Source organism: Sarcophilus harrisii, chromosome 2, assembly GCF_902635505.1.
Source record: "Sarcophilus harrisii chromosome 2, mSarHar1.11, whole genome shotgun sequence".
Classification (NCBI taxonomy): Eukaryota; Metazoa; Chordata; class Mammalia; order Dasyuromorphia; family Dasyuridae; genus Sarcophilus; species Sarcophilus harrisii.
Window position 1 is genome coordinate 247,041,921 of NC_045427.1, and position 23,307 is coordinate 247,065,227.

A 23,307-nucleotide genomic window follows, 5' to 3' on the forward strand; every position below is an offset into this window, starting at 1 on the left:
TATTGTGTATCTAATTTATATTTTAATGTACTTAACATCTACTGGTCATCCTGCCATCTGGGGGAGGGGGTAGGGGGTAAGAAGTGAAAAATTGGAACAAGAGGTTTGGCAATTGTTAATGCTGTAAAGTTACCCATGCATAGATCCTGTAAATAAAAGGCTATTTAAAAAAAAAAAAAAAAAAAAACAAGCTAATTGTACAAATATTTCAGAGTCTGATTCTTTTTGTACAGCAAAATAACAGTTTGGTCATGTATACTTATTGTGTATCTAATTTATATTTTAATATATTTAACATCTACTGGTCATCCTGCCATCTGGGGGAGGGGGTAGGGGGTAAGAAGTGAAAAATTGGAACAAGAGGTTTGGCAATTGTTAATGCTGTAAAGTTACCCATGCATATAACCTGTAAATTAAAGGCTATTAAATAAATTAAAAAAAAATATATATATATATATTAAAAAAAAAGAAAAGAAAGGGAAAAAGGCATCTATTATGGGAAGGAAGTATATTCTAAGCATGGTAGATATTCAGAGGTATAGAGGAGAGCTGAGAAATGTACATTCATGTTCAAGGAAAAGTAAAGTCAATATCACTGGATAAAAAGAGTACAACATGGAAAGTAGTAATATGTAAGAAGACTACAACAGTAGAAAAAGGACAAGATTATTAAAGTAAGTAACACAAAGAGGATTTTATATTTGATCTTAGAGATAACAGGGAGCCACTGAAATTTACTGATAAGAAGGAACATAATCAAGCTTGTGCTTTAGGAAAATCACACTGGCAGACTATAAGTAAATGGTTGAAGTGAGGAGAGACTTGAAACACAGAGAACCACCAGAAGCCTATAATGAAATAGATATATCAGGTATAGAGAATCTTAACTAAAGGGACAGTCATGTGAGTGGACAGAAAGATTCATATAGGAATGCTGTAAAGTTAGAAACAACAGGACATAGCAACAGATTGAATATATAAGGAGGTTGGTAATGCCATTAACAATAATAGGGATGTTTAGAAGAGGGATGGTTGGATTGGGAATGAAGTGGGAAGTGAAAGGGAAGGGCTTGGAATGGGAGGATAAGAGGAGACATAATATTCAATTGTTTGGGGTATGTAGAGTTTCAAGATGACTACCAGATAATCCAGTTTGAGATGTCTAAGAGAAAGTTAAATGATGAGGAACTGGAAGTCAGAAGAAATGTTAGGAGTAGATAAATTAATCTGAGATCATCTGCAAAAAGATGAAAATTGAATCGAGCAGAGAAAATGCGATCACTAAGTGAGATAGTATAAAGGAAAGAAAAGCATCCAAACATCTGGAAGACACCTACAATTTGGTGGTTAAGACCTGAAGGAAAAACCAATAAAAAAAAAAGTACGAGTGGTCCAACAGGTAAGAAGAAAACCAGTTAAAAAAAACTCCCAAAATCTAGGGAAGAAAGTATCCTGAAGAACGGTTATCATTAATGTCAAAGGCTGCAGAAAGGTCAAGATTTAGAAAAAAGAAAAGGTTATTATATTTGATAATGAATTGTGAAGGCTTTAAAAACTAAAAAGAATTTATAGTTGATCCAAGGGGAAACAGGGAGCCACTAGAGTTTAATATGTAGGAAAGCAACATGATCAGATTTGTATTTGAGAAAAATTACTTTAGCAAACCTGTGAAAAATATTAAAATTCAGAGAGGCTTGAGGAAAGGAGACCAATTAAGAGATAGGGAGAGGGAGGAGGGAAAAAAGCATTTTTAATTAGCACCTACTGTGTGCCACACACTTTGTTAGTGCTTTGCAAATATTCCCTCATTTGATCCAACAATGCTTGCAAGGTTGATCCTGTTATACTCCACATTTTACATTTGAGGAAACTAAAGAAAACCAAAATTAAATGAAGTGCTCAGGTTTACACAGAGAGTGTAAAGCTGAAGTTAAACTCAGGTTTTCTGGAGTCCAAGTCCAGCACTCCACCCACTGTGAAATGTAGTTTATGGTCACAATAATCTAGACAAAGAGATGAGAGCCTAAACTAAGCCAGTGATTGTATGAAGGGGTCAGATGTGAGAGATCTTATGGAGATACAAACAAGCTCAGACAATTGCCTGGATATTTGGGGTAGTGGAAAATGAGAAATTAAAGATAATAAAACCAATATTAGGAACCTGAAAAATTAAAATGGTTATTCCTTTGACAAAAATAGTGGAGTTGGGAAATTGAAATAATTTAGGGAAAAGATAATGAATTCTGGTTTTGATGTTACGGTTAAAGTTTTTAGAGCATCCTATCTAAAATATATAACAAGTGACTGATGATGGAAAACTGAAGCTCAGGAATTAGAAACAGTCCTAGGAATGATTGGTATAAGGATTATAATTTTACCGAAGTCAGTTGAGTTCATCAAGATAATGTTTGTGGAAAGACATGAGATCAGTACATAAGACAAAACAATAGGGAACACCCACAAGTAGGTAGGGGACATGATATGGATGACTGTGAAGTCAGATAGAAAAAAAAAAAAGTAAAAAATTCACAGAGAGGAAATCCAGTTAAGGGTGGCCAATAGAGTCAAACAGTTCCATGAACTGAGAAAAGATCATCAGAAATTTTTTAAAATTAACTAATTATTTAGTTTTGGCAGGGTAGCTAGAATTAAGTGATCACACAGCTAGTGAATGTTAAGTGCCTAAGCCCCAATTTGAACACAGGTTATCCTGACTCTAAGTGTCAATGCTCTATCCACTGCACCATCTTAACTGCCCCAAGAACATCAGATTTAACAATTAAGAGATCACTGGTCTTTAGAGAAAGCAAAGTCAAAGTCAAAAATAAGACTGAAAAGAGGCTTGAATATAACAAGAGGAAGTGGTAGGGGGAAAAAATCAGAAGGGAAAGATTAAAGATTAGAAGAGTGACAAAATCATTAAAACTGCAATCTGCAGAAGACTAAAAGGAGATGGGAGATCAAGGGCATGAATATGTGGGTTGGTCTTTAAAAAGATTAAGGCCATTTCACTGGCCCAAAATAGAAAAGAGGAAATTAGAGGAAAATGTCAAGAATTCTGAGATAAAGAAGAGAAAATGAAAATTTTGAAAAGTAATTTGAGATCTTCAGAAGCTTATACATTGTAAAATTTTTTCAACATTTAAACTGTGCTTTTTGACAAAATTTCTCAAATTGCAAGTTCACTGAAATGTCAAAAATGGAATAAAAATAAGCTCTTTCTCTATCACTATCACTCATTCAATCACATTTATTAAGTACCTAAGTAGACTAAGCAATCAGAGCTCCTTACTGAGTACCAGGGTGGCATTTGGAGCTTACTCAACTCCAACTGCCAACTTTTGGAACTAAAAAACCTACTGTACCCTCACTATTTATTTCCATGAAAAACTTAAAGTACTTTCAATCATCTCCTCCACAAAATTCTGCCTCTACCAGTAAGTTTTTAATTTCTCAAGAACACTGGGGATTCTAAGGAATAAAATAAATGCATATCTTTTTACTCAGGAAACAGCGAAAACATTTTCTGAAGGTCATTTCAACAGTTCAAAAATACTAACTAGAACTCATGGATCACCTTGTCACTTCTCTAAGGGAAGTCTATTCTAATAACAAAGTTCATTACAAAGATTACATTAGTGCAGCTATTAGAGAATCTTCCAGTCTAAGCAAATGACAAGTGGTGACGCTATGACTAGGATTCCAATACTGGGCAATTTTTTAGCTTTGTCCCTGAATCATGTATAAAATGGTGGAACTCTTAGAAGAAAATCTAGCATATGACCCAGTTTACCTACTTAATGACTTTAAATTGTACATGTTTTGTGGCACTGCTGCCATTTATAGTTGAAATTCAGTCTTAAGTATATTTATTACAGGAGCAAAAACAAGCTTGAAACCCTAAACTTTAATGCAAATTCTATCAATTTAATATCACACAATCTAAGATTGATTTTTGAAGAGACAGGTATACACACTTCTACTGGAATCCAGTAAAATAATGATAGTTTGCTATCCTATATAAGGGCGAATGATTCATTTTGTTAGTAAAGAAGGCCATCTGGTTGTTTCTAGAGACATCTATCTATACGTCATGATTTATAACACCAGAATGGCAAAATTTAAGACTTCCAACACTGTACAAAAAAACACAAGATTGAAGAAAGTAAGTCACTTTTTTAAGGCTACAGAGAAAGTCAGAGGCAAAGCTAGCTTCAATATGCAACAGCAATATTTGGAGAGAAAATTTCTCTTCCCTCCTCCAATCCTTTTAAGGAATAGTGCTTAAGCATCTTTTATTTGGCAATGACACAGCCTTAATGAGCATGATTTTATGACTTATAAGAGGTCATTTTCTCCCCTAGTTAATGAACAAGAAATTAAGCTGTAAGAATGTCACAAAAATTAGAAGATCTTGAATCAGAAGAAATTTGTGTTTGTAAAAAGCTAAATAAAATGCTAATAAATAACTCCTTAGACTACCTGCCATCTAGAAGAAGGGATGGAGGGAAGAAGGGGAAAAGTTGGAACACAAGTTTTTGCAAGGTCAATGTTGAAAAATTACCCATACATATGTTTTGTCAATAAAAAGCTATAATATACAAAGAGCTATCATTTTTAACAGTCAAATAAGGTAGTTGTTATAAGTATTATTATATCCATTTCATAAAAAATTAAACTAAGGTTTGTGGAAAGTTTGAAATGATTTGTTTGTTGTCAGAAAATAAGTAGCAGAAGTAGGACTTGAATTCAAGCTTTCCAATTCCTATTTCCATGTCCTTTCCACTATACACACAATTGTTATTCAGGCAGGTCATCCTGACTCTGGCCCAGTATTCTTTCCACTGAATCATCTAGATGCCTCAAACACATACCATGCTATTCTCTTAACCACCATTTTGCAAAAGTTGTAGAGAATGAGACATTATAGATGTAACCCTGACAAGTTGATAAAACCAGATGGAAAATCAACTTGAACTTCACCAATCAGTTCTAGCAAACTATTTCAAATTATTTGATATGAAGAGGGAAAGGGGAGAGTTAAGAAAATCAAATTAGAATATGTAGAGAACCACTAAGATTAATAGAAACATAATCTAACTGAAATTCCCAAGAGAGACAAATGAACTCTAAATCCTAAATCCTAATAGCACCCTTGTTAATTTATATTGAAACTTACTTTTCAGAATCCAAAGCAATCAAAGCACTCTCCAAGGTTTCTTTTACTGGTCCCTGTGAAAGACCAGTAGTAGGCTTGACAAAAGCTGAAGACCCAGACAATTCGAAACCTTCAGGAGCTTGAGGAGTTGAACTTTCAGGCTTCTCCTCCTCAGATAACTGTGTCCCAACTCCACTTTGTTTATTTAAAAAAAAAAAAAAAGTTTTTGAAACAGTGAATAAAGAAAACAAATAGAAAAAAAATCTTTAAGAAACTCAAAACCTTAAAATATTTTCTTCATAATTTTCTTGTAATTATTTTCTTTTATGAAAATGATTCATTTTAGTTATCCTGAGAACACAGTATTTAAAACTATATAAATCTACTACAAACTGTCACAAATTGATAGCTCAGACTGGGGATCCCATAATAAATAATTATAGAATTAATAATTGAAGGATTCACAACAGAGTTCACTTTACTACATCCTTAGCACATCTGAATATCATCTGAGAGTCAAATTGAAGCTCAGAAATGCTTAGGTCTGAAATAATAAAAAAAATGAAAAATAAATTTTAAAAGATAAAAAATTTCTTTAAGTGTAATGAAAGATACTTATAAAAATGATCTGATTCATGCATAATCTTGGAAAATATAGAAATCATGAAAAGTGGAGGCTTTTAAACACCTACTAATCATGAGAAGGACCATTGCTGTTAAGAAAACAACAAGTACACTGGCAAGTGAAAGCACAGTATATCTATGTGCATGCATGCAAGTCCATTCTACTCTTCAAATTCCCAGGCAAAAGGTCAACATTCTTTTACTAATTCTAACAAAATGAATATAAATATCAAGTTCCATCTTACCTGCTACCGGTTGTAGTGTCAGCCCTTCCCTCTACAGTAGCTGGTTTCTCTTGGACATAGGTAAGCGACACTGTAGAAGTAGTGTCTGCTTTGGCTATGGTCACCTCTTTTGCTTTTGAGGTCTCTTCCCCACAATGGGGGCAATAGCTCGTATTATTAACATAGGAGGCACAGTCCTTATGAAAACGATGAGAGATGCTACTTTCAGGTTGACATTCCATAAAATTACCCTAAAAATTTTAGATAAAGAGATGAAAAAATGATTATTTTATTGTAACAAAGATCATGTAACTGTTTTCTGAAAAAACAACTCATTAAGTATTAATGGCAAATATACTATGCTGTATTTTGGAACTTTTTTTTTGGGTAATGCACAGAACCTAAGCTCCAGAATGGAGGTGATTCTACCCTCACTTTAAACATAAGGCACTAAGAGTCACAAGACAAAAAAAGAACTGAATAGAGATTTCATTTTAAAATTTTTACATCGTGACTCAAAAAAGTATTAACAGAAAGGCTCCCTTAAAGGATTCTTCTTCTACAACTGTGATATAGCTAGTCACAGTCTTATTAGCTCATTAGAGCAAAAGGGAATCAGTAAAATGATAAAACTCCTATCCAAAACTATAGCTATAAAAGGCTTATGGCAGAAATTACACCATGGAATAGAACTGTTGCTCAATTTAGCTTCTCAGTAAACTATAAAATGAACTTGAGGACAAGTGCAAAATTTTTTATAGCAGGATGGTAGGAATTGGAAACTGAGTGGATGCCCATCACTTGTGGGCTTGCCATCACAATGGCTGAAAAAGTTGTGGTTTTTGAATGTAATGGAATATTTTTGTTCTATAAGAAATGATGAGCAGTCTTGATTTCAGAAATGCCAGGAGACTTACATGAACTGATGCTGAAAAGTGAGCAGAATAATAAGACAGACTTAGCACTTTTCAGCAATACAGTGATCCAAGACAATTCCAATAAACTTGGGATAGAAAATGCCATCTACATCAAGAAAAAGAACTATGGCAACTGAATATGTGTTGAAACATATTATTTTCACTTTTTTGTTTTTGTTTTTTCTTTCTTGTGGCTTTTTCCTTTTGTTTTGATTTTTCTTTCACACCATGACTAATATGAAAATACGTTTAAGATGACTGTACATGTGTATATTGAATTGTGTGTGGGGTGTGTGTGTGCATGCATGCAAAGATTGCTTGCTGTCTTGGGGAGGGAGGTAGGTAGGTAAGGGAGTGAGGAAGAAAAAAATCTAGAACTCAAAATCTTTTAAAAACAAATATTGAAAATTATCTTTACATGAAACTTGAAAAATAAAATGCTACTGGGGGAAAAAAGAATCAGAGAATCTTAAGTCATTACAGTTGTAAGCAACCTGCTAACTTATATGGCCCAATTTTGGGGAGCCATTTTATAAATGAGAAAACTGAGACCAAAGTATTGAAATAGTTTACCCAAGGACACATATCTAATTATGGTGTCCAAGGCTAGGACCAATGCGGATTAAAATCCAATCTAATGGATTATCTATTATTAAGGACCTGATGTATTTACTTCCTCCAACAAATACCCTTTACTATTTTATTGTAATAAGTAACACGAATTAACCAGGATCACTTATTTACTACTCTGAATTTCTGTAATAGTCTGCCCATATCATGCAATTTTAATTTAATCCTATTTTGTCTTTAATTGTGTGATTAATTTTGTATATTGTTTCATGTATATTGATCTTATCTTTTCATCATAAACCAATCAGACTCTAAATTGCTTGAGAATACAAGCTAAGAGACCTTTTTATTTTAATGTTTCAATAATCCTTCCTTAAAGATAGTGGTATCACAGCCCAACAATAGAGCCTTCTCTTGCAACAACAACAACAAAAGAATTTGGGAAGATACTAACATTTAACTAATTGCATGTTAAAATTAGTCAAGCAAAAAAAGCATATATATTGTTAGGAGTACAGACTTTATAGTCTTTTGTGTCTTATCTTTTAAAGTCAAACTATAATTGTGAGTTGGAGCTTGAAAATCAAAAAAATGTTATTTTTTTTTTTTTAAATGAAGAATGGACAGTAGATAATCTTTGAATCATTAAAAAATATACATTAGAAGATGTGATTTGTAAGTTCAGGATGAATAAACAGGTCAGATACTTTTGACACAGTTGTGAGTCAATTTGGAAACCAAGAAAAAAATAAGCGAATTTCTAGGCATATAGCCCAAAGAGTTTCAGTCAAGGGAAAGTAAAACCAAGTCCTTTTTTTGAAGGACTTGGTTGATTGGTTTGATGACACTTGACAAATAAAATACTTAACAATGGAGGTGGAAGGATAGGAGAGAAAAGGGATAGGGGGATGAGTCCGTGTCAATCTGATGCCAATAACAAAAAAATTGATAGAAACATGCTCAGTGGCAGGAGATGGATGATGGAGAAAAGAGTCAATCCTATGCTATTTGCAATATTAGGGGCAATATTATTTAGTCTAACATAGCTCTAGATACAATCAATATTGTACAGTAGATAAAATATAAGACTGGTATCAGGGAAATCTGGGTTGATATCTCAGCCCCAACATTTACTAGCTATTATGATCATGTGAAACCCTTTTCACTTCTTCAGGCTTTGATCTCATATGTAAGATGAGGATAAATGACATGCTCAATATGCAATATAGATGATGTAAAGATCAAATGTAATGAAGCACATTCAATGCTTTGCAAGCCTAAAAGTATATTATAAACATCAACTATTGATATTACTCAAATTGAATAAGTCATTCTATTGGCTGTTCCTTTAAATGATAGACAGGTTTCCTGGAATCTAAAATCTGAGTAAGCATAAAATAAAGACATTTAGTGAAATCACAATGAGTTGCCATTCCCCAGTTCTGTTTCAGCCAGACTGGACAGCTGCATCCCTAGGCAAAAATGTGAGATTCTTATGGGCATTTGAGTTTTCTTTTCAATATGAACCAATCAGCCTCCAAATTCTTTGAAAATAGGAGCTAAGAAGTCTTTTTCTTTTAAGTGTGCAGCTTAAAGAATGAGCAGATAGAACTAAAAGTGGCTATTTTCTGATCAACAACTAAAAACTATATTTAAAAAAATTCACACATCTTTCTTCTAAAGAATTAGAAACATTTTTAAAGTTCTCACCACCTATCTTCAGATAAAAGAGCTATAGGACATGAAGCTAGAAATGATTTTACAATAACTAATTTGTCTCCTTATTTAACAGATGAAGAAAGAAAAGTACCGAAGAGAAATAAATATTCAAGTAGTTAAATGGTTATAAAGTAAAGATAGCTACCACATGCTAAGTTTTATCTTCAAATTTAGCTTCATTTATTAGAATACCAATTGAATGTGGCTAAACATTGCTTAATATTAGCAAAATGGACCAAAAAGTTATTCAATTATTTAGCAAAAATTTAATGAGTGCCCATACTATAGTGCTTAACATTGAATGATAGTAAAACTTATTCCTTTGCCCTCCAAGAACTTAAAATTAGTAACCCACACACACACAAGCACGCACGCACAACAAGGCAAACTATAAGTTCCACAAGAGTTAGGAAACATGTTGAATTCACAAAGATCACATCCATTTGGTTATAGTTCATAGGGAGAATATATTTGAAGGAATGAATTGGTTATTATATGAAAAGAGAGTAAACAAAAATGTTAAAGAGAAAAGACTAGAAAAATGACCAGAGGGATCTGAATCATAACAAAGACTCTCAGTTAGTAGACAATTTGGTTAGAAAGGGGGAAGAAGACCACAGTTGGGATCAAAGGTTCTTAACCAGGGATCAGGGACATCAAAAGTTTCATGGATAAAATTCAAGAGGTTCATGAACTTGAAAGGGGAAAAAATATTATATATTTTAACTAACTTCTAACTGAAATTCGTTATTTTTTTTTTCACTTATTTAAAAACATAATTATGAGAATGAATCCATGGTTTTTATAAGAATATGAAAGGGGTCCATGATCTCAAAAAAGATTAAGAACTCCTATTTTAGATCACCAAAATAATGATTAGAAGTGTTACAGAAAGATAAACTTGACATTAGAAGGGAGAGGAGAGCGTCTAAAGGCAAAAGGGTATCAATATGTATATACTTTATGTGTTTTATCCCCTCATCATATTTTTTTAAAAGTGTAACTGGATTCAAAGATCAAAAAAGTTTGAGAACCACTAATATAGAGAAAAAGCAAGGAAGAAGAGGACTGAGAAAAATGTTTCTGGATGTGTTGATTAGGAAGGTCACACTAATGAAATTTGAGAAGGCAATTTCAATCAACTGGCAAGAAAATAAAGTGGTATTGCAAACCATTAATGAATGAGAGCTGAGTAAGTTGAAATAGTAAATGATTCTTTTAAGAAATCTTATGAAAAAAGGGAAGAAAGCAGAAGCTATCTTGTAGCGTAATAATTTTAGTAACAGGATAATGTTAGTTTCTTTTTTAGGATAGTGAGAATACAAGTAATAACTAGTAGAAATCAAGAAAATAATGAGAAAAGATTTCAGAAAAAAATGGGAGCAAAAAAATAAAAGCATTTCAGGAATTATCAACCTTGTCAAAAAAAAAAAAGACTTTTTAAAAAATTTATTCTTACAGGAATGAAAGAAATCAGGTTAAAATACAGAAAAAAAATTAGTTAAAGATTAGAAAAATTGAAATGCATATTGAATGATCTGGATCTAAAGAAAGATTTCTACTGAGAATAAGAACAAAAGTATGATGAGTGACTGGGAAGAAAAGGGCTATGGATCAAAATGATTGAAGAGAATACATTCAAATATAAGGGGACTATGGAAGATATAGATAAACAATTCTAAATAACAAAATCTAAAATAAAAAACTTGTCAATGTCTAGGTGAACTAGACTTAAAGAAGAGTAATTGAAAGAGCAAAATATTAAAATGTTCATAAACCTTTTGGATGTGTTAAATTCACCAAGAATAATGCAAACAGGGTGGCCTAGTGGATAAATTGCTATGATTTAGGTCAGGAAGAAAAGAGTTCAAATCCTGCTTCCATAATTACGAGCACTATGATCCTGGGCAAGGCAATTAACCTGTCTTTGACTCATTTTCCTTATCTATAAAATGTGAATTATAACAGCAATTCCCTAATAGGATTTTTGTAAGGATCAAATGAAATTTAAAAATCTAAAAATAACTAAATGTCATTGCTGTATTGTTGTCAGGGAAAACATATAAGTGAAGTGCTAAAGACATAAAGTAAAATAGGAGTGTGTCACAGAAATCATAAGACAATCACGACAAAAATGACAAATTGTTTCATAGATGGCATGGACTTCAAAATGGAAGAGATCACTTGAGGGATACTAATGGCAAGATAGTTTCTAAGAGGCAAGAACAATACAAAAGCTGTCCCTCCTCCACAAAGAAGAGAGAGATATTAAAGATAAAGGGGTTTCTTCAACAAAAAACAGAATTCCAAATTTTCAATTATCAGTCATAACAATTTATAGTATTATCAACTCTGTAACATAAAAATGAGAATAAGACCTTAGTTCATATTTTATCAATCACAAAAACAGCAATAATCATGAAAATACAATGAAATTTGAGAAAAGTAGCAGAAATTATAAAAGATTCTGCTTAGGAATTCTAAAGATGTGTTCCCTCTATAAAGAAATATGGTATAAGATTTTTTTTTTTTTTTGGCCAAGGCAACTGGGGTTAAATGACTTGACCAGGACGTCACACAGCTAGGAAGTGTTCAGTGTCTGAGGCCAGATTTAAACTCAGGTCTTCCTGACTTCAGCACTCTATCTACTGTATTACCTAGCTGCCTCTTAAGATTTTTCCCCCAAAAAATAATGGCAATTTAATATGCTCTAATTATTTTTTAAAAATTGGCTACTATAAAATATTCTAAATTTAGAATAAAAACAGTATGGCTTGTCAATATTAATTGATCCTCATAATATCCCTTATAAAGCAAAAAGAACGAGAACAGGAATTCTTAACCTTTTTTTGTGTATCATAAACTCATAGCAGTCTAGAGAAGGACATGAACCTCCTCAGAATATTTTAAATATGTAAAACTGATAAGCGTTACAAAGAAAACAAATTATATTAAAATAAAAGTTACCAAAACAGTTTTTTTTCAAAAATCAAGTTCTCCAATGCATATTAAGAAATCCTAAACAAGAGAGAGTTCAAAGACCTGCAGTTTACAAGCAATGGCTAGCTCATTTACTCACTTACTGGCTGTGTGTTTCTAAGGCAAATTGCAAATTACTAATTTTTTGAAACCTGATTTTCTTATCTATAAAGAGAGGGTATTATTATGCTAACTTCATAGTTGTAAATGGGATTCAAATGAGATAACTCATTTTGTATGTGTTAAGTGATTTATAAATATAAACAAAGTTAGATAAAAAAGAGTAATATTTAACAAAGAAGATGGACAAATACATTCATATTTCATGAATTATAATATGAATCTATAAATACATAGATTAAAAATTTGGTTCCTCTTCTTTCATTTCATCTCAACAAAATTTTTGAATATTCTAAGAAGAGAACACAACATAATTGTGGAGAAAATACCCAAAGGAATAAGCTAGCTTTCTGCTCCTTAACAAAAATGTATTAACTTTGTCCAGGGTAAAAATAATACTAGAAAAAAAATGGATTCCCTGACTTACATAGGTAGGTCATAATTTCTAATAAGAAAGAATGAGATAACACTGGGGGATTTGATGATAAAGAGCCACTCTTAGAAAAGAAAGGAGATAAGTGTTTCTCAATACTTAAAAAAAAATAAAATAAATGATGGTCCAATTTCTAAAATAATGTTTTTTAAATTGTCTTTTTGCAGTTGATACATCCCTAAGATAGATCCAAAGAAAAACAAGTGAGGGTAATGCAAGAGGTAAGATATATATATGTAAAACAGAGCAACAAATAAAGGTAATGTTTATTTTAAAAATATGTAACTGATATTATGTAATGCAAATGATAGGCCATATCTTGGATCAACTGAAACTTACAGCTGTGCAGAAGTACCCACAACCAGGGCAACACTGATGTTTCACCATTTTCCCTCTGTGATCCTCACATAGCACCAAGAGCTGGACATTGTTTGATGGACGCATCAATTCATATTTAACCACGCTGTTTGTGCACCTGCCCAACTGCAATCACAGCAATAAAAGCAAATTCAATTATAAAATGATAGAATCAATTACCCAAAGGGGAAAAAAATGCTTTTATTCAATCAATTTAAGCTCCCAAAGGAGCTTAAGAACAAGTGAGAAATAAAGACATTTTAGAATCAAAAAGAATCTTCAGAAAAAGAAATTTATCACTTGCTAACCATGAAGTAAATGAATTCAAGTATTTCATATGTGACAATACCAGCAATAGACACTATTCAAGCAAATTAACTAACTGAAACAGTCCCTATGATGGCCTGAGATTATTTCAGTCACAAAATTGTTCTTGATTTCTTATTTTGCATAAATTCAAGAATGTACCAAAAAGCATCAAAAGCATGAAGACATGAGTCAGAATGGTAGAAGACTGGAGTAGGATCTTTTTGGTTTCAGTTCGATTTTTGGCACTTACTGGCTGTGTAGTTTTAAGCAAGTCAGAATTTTTCTGATGACCAAATACGATAATATATGGCAAAAGCTGTTATTCGTAAATTATAAAGTATCATCTAATTTCACGAGTAATTACATGATACAAAGAATGAATAGGCTTGTCACATAGAAAGAGTGAGGTATAGACAGCAAGAATGTTCCTCTGATACAATTTGCATTTTTGGATGTAATTCCCAAATCAATGCGATCATAAGATCTATTTGCAAATGTGACTGAAACACTGTAAAAATATGAACTATTATTATTATTTAGGTTCACGTAGAAAAATGTTTAAATTAAAAGAATTCCACCACATTTTCCACAGAAGTTACCATTTTAAAGTTAAGTAAAAGCAGACCAACATATAATTTACTTATTTTGAAAACTAAGCAACTGCTAAAAACTTGTTTTAAAACCTGATAAAAGAATCCTCCTTATAAACATTCTACTTTGGGTTAAACAGTTTTTTACATTTCCATCATTACTTTTTTTTAAAATTCTTTTATTCTCTAAAACCAAAACAATAGTAAATTCTCAGCAATTCTAATTAATTGCAGGGCTCATTAACATAAACTATCTAAGACAGAAGAAATCCTATAAGAAACAATAGCCTCTCTACAGTGTCTGAATCCCAAAGAAGCTTAGCAAGAGAAATATAAATCAATTAGTAAGAAAGTCTGGAAGTGAGGCAGCTAGGTAGCACAGTGGATAGAGCACCAGCCCTGAAGTCAGGAGGACCTGAATTCAAATCTAGCCTCAGACACTTAATGCTTCCTAGCTGTGTGACCCTGGGCAAATCACTTAACCCCAATTGCCTCAGTTTAAAAAAAAAAGTCTGGAAGCTAAGAGAATGCCCACGAAGACCTAGCTATAGAAAATCATGACCATTTGTAGTAGTGTCTCAGGAATCTAATTTTCCAGTATCTACTTTTTTTTTTTCCTACAAGTAGACAATATTCTTGCGACAGCAACTATTACTGATTTGACTCAAAAATCCAAACATTCAAATCAAAAGAAATCATATGGGGCTATATATTTAATTGACTAGGCTCAATCAGAATCCAGTCCTGTCTTGCCATGGTCAAGTTCCTTACAATTGCTGAAGAAAAACAAGAGCTTTAGGAATCAAAGAAATTATCACTTCTCTCCTGGCCATCTTTTCTCCTTAGTTCCCTCTCCTTCAACCTTTCCCGTTCACAGAAAGCTGACTAGGAGATTAAGGTGAGATAAAGAAAGTACAATAAAACAATGTTGGGGAGGAAGCTTAGAGACAGCAGAGGCAAAGAGAGCTCAGAGAAAGCAAAAAAATGGAAGTGGGGAGTCCAGAAAATCTTAAATAATTCATCTTGGGAAGCTGGAATAAAGGAAGGTGGTCAAAAGAACTGATCAAAGGGAAGGAAATAACTACCAGGTCACAAAACTAATCACTAGAGCTTTGGATTTCTTAAGAATCAAGTACCATACACTCATTTAGTGGTCTATAGCATAATCTGAATGTTCTGAGAAAATGAATGACTGTCTAAAATCAACATCAAATTACCAGATTTATGAGAAAATGTATAGGCTGCTGGAGAAAAAAAATTGTGCATGATATGGACTTAGGTAACTGAAAATTAGCTATACCTGGCTAGACTTCTAATTTATTGAAAATAAGACAACTAACCAAAAAAGCCCCGCTTTCACCTCTAGATTGACAATAGGACAGAAGAGAACCTCACAAAAATACTCATAAGCCTTCACTTATAAAATTTCAAAGTACTCATGCATGCATTTTCACTCAGCAAATGTTAATTTGCTGTTAAAAAATCTTTCCTTTTTAGAAGTTAATACAGTCAATAAACATTTACTATATACTTATATACCAAACACTATGCTAAGTGCTGGAGATATAAAAAAAGACAAAAGAAGATTCTGCTTTTAAGAAGTTCACAATCTGATGGGGAAGAAAAGAAGTAAACAAATATATACAGACTATGTAAAGGGAAAAAGCAGAAGTAACTAAAAGAGAAGAAGCACTAGAGTTAAGAGGTGCTAGGAAAGGCTTCCAGTAGAAAATGGGATTTTAGCTAGGATACAGAAGAAAGTCAGGGAAGCCAGGAGGCAGAGATGAGGAAAGAGAACAATCGGCATGAGGGACAACAAAAGAAAATGCACAGAGTCAAAAAATGGACTATTTTTGTTCAAAGAAAAGAAAGGAGGCCAGTGTCACTTGAATCAAGTGAAGGGAAGCAAATGTAAGAAGACTGGAAAGGCATTACAAAAATATAATAAGAAGTCTAAAACTAATTTTACTTAAGTGGATCTGCATGGAGTTCAATATTGAATAAATTTTCCTGATTTTCAAAATCCTTGAAGTTGTTGCAAAGGAATTTAACACTTCAAAAGCCCATTTTTCTTTTTTCTTTTATTATAATTTTTTATAGACAGAACTCATGCCTGGGTAATTTTTTTTACAACATTATCCCTTGCACTCACTTCTCTTCCAACTTTTCCCCTCCTTCCCTTCACCCCCTCCTCCCCCAGATGGCAAGCAGTCTTATACTTGTTAAATATGTCACAGTATAAAAAATCCATTTCTCTTAAAAAAAAAAAATTGGAAAAGTTGTGCTTTCAGATGCCAATGCCAACAATGTCCATTTCTTTATGTGTTAGAAAACTGATGTAATTTATTTACCTCATTGTCTACACTTTCAGTGGCCATACACTGATTGTTAGCTAAAGTAGTGATCTCACGACTTTTTGGAGTTTCCATTCGACAGCTACAGAGAGGCACTTCCTGAAGGCCATCAATTTCCACTGCTTCAGGACCATTGGATAGACCTATAAAGAAGAAAAAATTTATTAAGATTATATTTCTTGTTTCAGGCTCATTTCAGGTAAATAAAAATGATACTATAAAAATCTACTGTTATATAATTACTACTAGCTTTTTAAGTGATATGTAAAATTTTTTTATGCATCCTCAAAACTATATTTCAGAAAACAAGGCTAACCATTATTGAAATATTTAAAAACTGAGGCAGAAAGGTCATAAGAATTGTATAATCATTCAATGAACTTTATAGATGAATCAGCAATTATTCATTGAGTAGTCTCTTATTATCAACTCTGTATGTGGATTGTGTGGGGGTGAGTGGGATGTGGGTTGGGGTATATGGGGGTGGGTAGTACTTCACTAGAAGTTCTTACTAATAAAGAAGATGTAAAGGAGTGGAAAAAGATTTTTGGATTTGACTTTGATGCTATCTGCAATGATCTGACCTCTAAAAAATTCCCTGATTTTGGCATGAGTATCCATCAACCTATTCTAGAAGTATTAAGAATTCTCCTTATTTAAAACTTAACAGAAGGCCTTAGATAAAGATATGCATACATACATATGTGTGTGCCTATGTACATGTATATACATCTGAGTGGGTGGGTATGCAGTACCCAAAAAAAATAAATAAATAAATAAATAAATACTTGATTCATGGCCCTTAATTCTGAAAGGATCATTAGCACATCCTAAAGGAAGACTTTGCTCATTGTTGGTAGAATCAAAAAGATAGGAAAACTTGCTCATTTCATTTAATATTTTTCCCTTTAAAAATCTGAAATATATCACATCAAACAACTAATTATCAAATATTTATTACATAAATCAATATCAATTATATTATTATTAATTATAATATTTTAAATTAATATGGTCCCAATCCCAAAACCAAGATAATCTGAGGGAAAAGAAGGAATTCAGGATTGAACTAAAGAAAAGAAATTAATGCAGACTCCAGAGTACCAATCCAGTTTTCTGTTGTAGGTTCAAATAAGCAGTAATACAAATGCTCTAGCAAACACCTTGCAGATAGATGCATCTTCATTTCCAATCCCACCTCTCTCAACATGTAGGTATGTATGTATGCATGGATGCAGACTATCTGTATAGAGATTCTCCAAGAAGTGCAATGATCAGAGAAATGGCCAAGTTTCATATCCTCTCTATTTGGTATAAAATATGTACAAAGATATGGACCTCAAGATAAATAACTACTTCAGACATTCAGATCCACCTTTTAATATTCTCATACATCTCCCTTAATTAAATGTAGAGCATGTCTTTCACTCCTCCCAACTCAAAAAGCATTAAGGATAAAGGATCTCTACTAGGGCTTGGATTAATGATGTCAAGCATGTCTTTGTCAGCAGAGGGGGCCATGCTTCAGTATATATGGATCCATATGAACATGTGTTTATGGATGGCAGAAGAAACCAAGCTTCACCTCAATATCACCAACTGCTCAAAGTGCCTATAATTTATTGAAATTCCTTATATTCCTTTTGCCATGAAAGAAACCATTAGACAATTTTACTGCTTTTCAAGGCTTTAATCAACTAGAAGATAAATTCTATCAAACTCTTACAGATGATTCCTGGACTTTTCTCTGTTGGAATCTTTACTAAAGTGTTAAAACATTTCTTTACAAACTGTTAAAGACATTGGAGTTAATTTAATCTTAGAGTTATTTTGGGCCAGAACTTGAAACAAGATACTAAGTGGAACTGATTGAACAATGCTTGTGTTCATACCTTTAGAGAGCTCATAAGTATCTAAGTACTCAATGGAGTTCACACGAGAATTCAGGGCTGGCTTAGTCTGAATTCACACCTCCCTTGAAATTCTTAGGACCAGAGAGTACTCTGGGAGATAACCCATAATCCCTGCCTCGAGAAGGAGGAGTTAATTTTTGGGAGATGATATATATGGAGGAAGTTCTTGGAGCTAGGGAGAATTTCTCCGGAACATCAACAGGGCTCTGAGACAGAACACTCTGGAAGAAAAGACTACTCGCAACAGACTGGAGATTGAGAAGCCATGAGTCAGAGCTGACTGGAGGCTGAAAAAAGCAGAGGCAGAAGCCAAGGACAAAGCTGCAAGATCTCTTGGAGCCAGGCAGAGAGATAGGCCTTAACTAACCGGGCTAATTTGGAAGGAGAAATAAACGTTTGCATTTTTATCAGCTGGCTGCGATATTGGAGTAATTATTTATTTCAACTGAGACTAAGGCTGCCTCCAGGAAAACCACTACATTTCTCCATAACCACAAGTTATCCTATATTCATTCCTACCACATTAGTGAAATTATTGTCCTAGAGATTACCAGTGACCTTCTATCATATAAAATAGGCTTTTCTCCATTTTCATTTTCTTAAATTGATCTGAAGTACTTGATACTAGTAGATCATATTCCTTTTAGATATTCTCTCTTCCATATTTAAAAAAAAAAAATACCCCATAACCTTGCTTCTTAGCTACTTTTATCTCCATCCCTCCTTTCACTAGCACATCATCTTATGATGACTCGACAATTTATTTTATTTTTATTTATTTCTTAGGAGATGAGGCAATTGAGGTTGTGACTTGCTTAGTTAAGTAGTAACTTAACATTTGTTAAGTATCTGAGGCTGGATTTGAATTCAGGTCTTCCTGACATCAGGGCCAGTGCTCTATCCACTGTGCCATCTAGCTGCCCCCAACCTTTTATTTTAAATGTTGCCCAAAAGTTTGTCCTGTATTATATTTTCTTTTTCTCCAAGTTTTCTATGATTCTTCTCCCTCACCTTTAATCAAATACTATTAATTCTACCTCTCCAATTTGTGGCACTCATCCCTGACTCTCTATTCCCAAATATACCCCTAATACATTAGCATTTGAATAGACTAATGTCAGATTTCTATAATATCTTTTCAACCCTAATCTCTATTTCATCCTTTACAATGCTACTCAAATAGTATTTTTACATATAGATCTGGTCATAGCATTCTCAAAATAATTACAAAATTTCACAGAGACCTTAGTGACATGTAGAATGACCCACTCCTATAAAAGAAAACCCATTATAATGCACCTGATAGTCATTCTCCTTTCAAGGTAGTTTGTAATCATTAGTGACTGCTCTTTTAATCTGGCCAATAAACTTTGCCTGAATCAATGTAATTCTACTATCATCTAGCCCACAACAAAAAATAATCAAAAATGTCAATGACTACTGAGTAACATTTTAAATTCTTTTCTAATATCCTCACACACTCTGCTTGAAATTGAACTGCAATCAACCCTCCAAAGAAACCCAGTAATATTCTGCTTCAGTTCTGTTCCATTTCTAAGGCAGTATTCAGTGTCTGTAATTTGCTTCACTTCTTCACTTGAATTAATTTTCTTTTGAAGTCTGACACTTCACTTCCTCCAGGAAGCTTTCCCTGAATCTATCCCCACTCCCACAGCATATTTTTGGTCCTCACACTACTACATGTTTATCTTATCTTCCTACTAGACTATAGGCTACTTAGTGTAAAAAACCATATCAACTAATTAATGTCTATTCTGGTGCTTTTAGCATAGAAATCCAAACAGAATAGGCATGTGACAAATGTTTTCTGAATGAATGAGAGAATGTTAGTGTTAATATTCACCTAATAACCATTTTTCATAGGATCAAAAGATTACCAGAAGATAATCTAATCCAACCAACTTCATTTTAGAGATTAAAAATAGAGAAATGATAACTGTTATCATTAAAATTATTATTAGTGATAGCTAGCATTTATATAATGGTTTGTTTTTTTGTTTTTACATTCACATAGTGTGTGTGTGTGTGTGTGTGTGTGTGTGTGTGTGTGTGTGTGTGTTAGTTCCTCCTGAGGCAATTGGGGTTAAGTGACTAGTCAATGGCCAGGAAGTGTTATGTATCTGAGGCCAGATTTTATTCACATAGTGTTTTGCATTTAAAGGTTACAAAGTGCTTTACAAATATCTCACTTAATCCTGCAACAGCCCTGGGAGATAGAAACCATTATTATTATTCCCATCTTACAGACACAGAAATTTTAAGGCATGCAGCAGTTAAGTGACAAGGCTCTTTGGTCTCAGAGGTTTGATTTGAACTGGACCCAAGTCCAGAAGTCCACCGAAGCACCTAGCTGAGGCCAAGGAGAGTAAATGACTTGCCCAAAGTCACAGTCAGAGGAAGGCTCTCTGGGAGAATGATGTTCCCTATGACCTCTTCCACTTTACCAAGATGCTTCTGTCCTTTAATAAATAAGCAAACAAAGTTACACTGCTAGTTAGTTGGCAAGCAATTGGGATTCTCTTGAACATCATAAATACTGAGGAGAAGATTTAGATAAGAGGTTTTATTTATCTGTATTACTTGATTATCTGTGTATGTTATTCTTTTCTTTTCTTTTTTCTTTTTTGCTGAGGCAATTGGGGTTAATTGACTTGCCCAGGGTCACATAGCTAGGAAGTGTTAAGTGTCTGAGATTAGATTTGAACTCAGGTCCTCCTGACTTCAGGGACACTAGCTGCCCCTGGGTGTATGTTATTCTTCATGTATTTTTTGATTCAAAGCTAAGACTGAGAAATAACTGAGATGTTCCTGTTTCAGAAAGATTATTTTTCCCTCTCACTAACATCTTCATATTGGAATCCAATCCTCAAGAACAACCACATACTTGAATGTAAAGAAACGTTCAATTGGCCATGTCCAAGATATATATTTATCAATTTATAGAAAGTCCATTACTTATTTTTGTCAGTAGGTAAATAAGCATGCTCCATCATGAACCTGGTGGAACTGTATTTGGGGGGAATGGGGGGCACATTGTATTGATCAGAGTTCTTAAGACTTTTAAAGTTATTTGTCTTTTATCAATTCCCAATTCTGCTCACTTCACTCTGTATCAATTCATTTAAGTCCTCACAACTTTCTTTAATATTGTTCCCTCCTGTCAGTATTTCATTACATTCATATATAGCATTTTTATCCAGCCTTTCCAAAAATGATGTGCACTCCCCCTTAATTTCCAGTTCTATGCAACCCCCCCAAAAAAAAGATGCTATATTTTTGTATATATAGGTTTCTTTTTATTTTCTTTGATCTCTTTGAATAGTTTAGTAATGGAATTGTTAGGTCAAAAATATGCATAATATAATAAATTTTTAGTAATAATTCCAAGTTGCTTTCAAGAATGATCATGCCTATTCAGAGTTCCAGTGTTCAACAGTACATTGGTATGCTTGTCCCCCTAAAACTCTTAAAATTTGTATATCCTTTTTTTGGTCAACTGTGCCAATCTATGGGATTGAACTGAGGGTTGATTTAATTTGCATTTTCATAATTAGTAATTTGGAACATTTTTTCATATCTTCATTAATAATTTGGATTCTTCCTTCAAAAACTGATTCTATATATATTTTGATAATTTACCAAATAGGGAATGGGTCTTATTTTTATAAGGTAGAACTACACATGTGTATATACATACATATACAACACATGTATGTGAATGTGTGTAGGTTATATCTTAGAAATGAGACAGGAAAGAGGATTCTAAATTGGAGTAAACTTAGGTCTTGTATTTTACAAATATCTTGATAACTGTATTTCAAATTGGCTTCCTTTTCTAATTCTATGTATTCTATTTTATGTATTTAAATATATTATCTTAATGGGGTTCAAAATGCCAGGCATTCAAGTCACAAAAAAAGATGGAAGAATCCCTGCTCTAAAGCCTTTACTTTTACCCCATTTAATATCAAATAATCTTAAAATGCCAGAACTGGTAGGGACATATCCACATATAGTGATTTCTCCTTGTATGTATGGATAAACTGAAGACTAGAGAGAACAGCTGATTTACTTAAAGTAACACTATGAATTATATGCAAAGCAGGACTAGAAAAATTTCTATATTATGCAATTTGAGTATCTGGCTATTTACCCCAAAAATAATCTGAAAGTAAAAAAACTTATTTTCTTTTTTATTAAATCTACATTTTATTGTAGTGGTAATTTTTTTTCATGTATAAATTGTACTAGATAGTCACTGAGATTCTTTTGTGATTTGATGAGCTGCACAGAATAGAGCAGTAATGTTTGCTCTGTGGGTCATGGTTCCATTTACTGCATCCAGATTTGGGAGAAGCATTAAAGGATTTGAGAAAGTTCAGGAGACAAATAGAATTTTGCTTCCTATAAACTTGCTGACAGATTTAGGTCCTATTAAGGAGTTTTTATTTTGATATATGACTTAAAACATAATTTTTAAAAATTCAAAAGCATTTTAAAATCAAGTTATTTTAAAGCCTTTAAAGTAATAACTCATGAAATAACTGTTAAAATACATATGGAGTCACATAAAAATATTACTTGTGAAATCAGCAATATCAATGACAAGACCTAACATTTTCTGCTATATTTCACAAAGATTCTTTAAGAATAAAAATCATAATATAACACTCACAAGATCCTTATCAATCATTTGTCATTTCTGAATGATATTATTATTAGAGAGCATGTGGCATGCTATATAATTGGCCTTGAAATTAAGATGACTTTAAGTCGCACTTCTGACATTTACTGTGAATTGGAAGCCTGAGAAATTTACCTTATCTCTGAACCCCAGAACACTGTTAAGACTCTAAGTTATAGAATAGTTAGCTGCCAGTCTCCATTAGTAGTTCACTACTAATCAAGAGTTCTCTAACTAAAGAAATAACAGATCCAGTTCTATCCTCAAAGGGTAAGAAAGAGTTCACCTATGAGAAACTTGATGCAGACACAACTCGAATAACTTTTCTAAAATGA

General features: G+C 33.0%; 1 protein-coding gene across 18 annotated transcripts in view; it reads right to left on the reverse strand.

Annotated features, from left to right (window-relative positions):
* The window catches only part of EHMT1 (euchromatic histone lysine methyltransferase 1), a 259,276-nt gene that overhangs the window by 81,930 nt on the left and 154,039 nt on the right, over positions 1 to 23,307 (reverse strand). For all 18 annotated transcript variants that reach the window (XM_031951875.1, XM_012539611.3, XM_012539612.3 and 15 more), the window contains 4 exons: positions 16,352 to 16,497; positions 13,084 to 13,227; positions 6,028 to 6,257; positions 5,180 to 5,353 (listed from right to left, as the gene is read on the reverse strand). In XM_031951875.1, the coding sequence (XP_031807735.1) occupies positions 5,180 to 5,353; positions 6,028 to 6,257; positions 13,084 to 13,227; positions 16,352 to 16,497 (694 nt within the window). The remainder of the gene's footprint in view (positions 1 to 5,179; positions 5,354 to 6,027; positions 6,258 to 13,083; positions 13,228 to 16,351; positions 16,498 to 23,307) is intronic.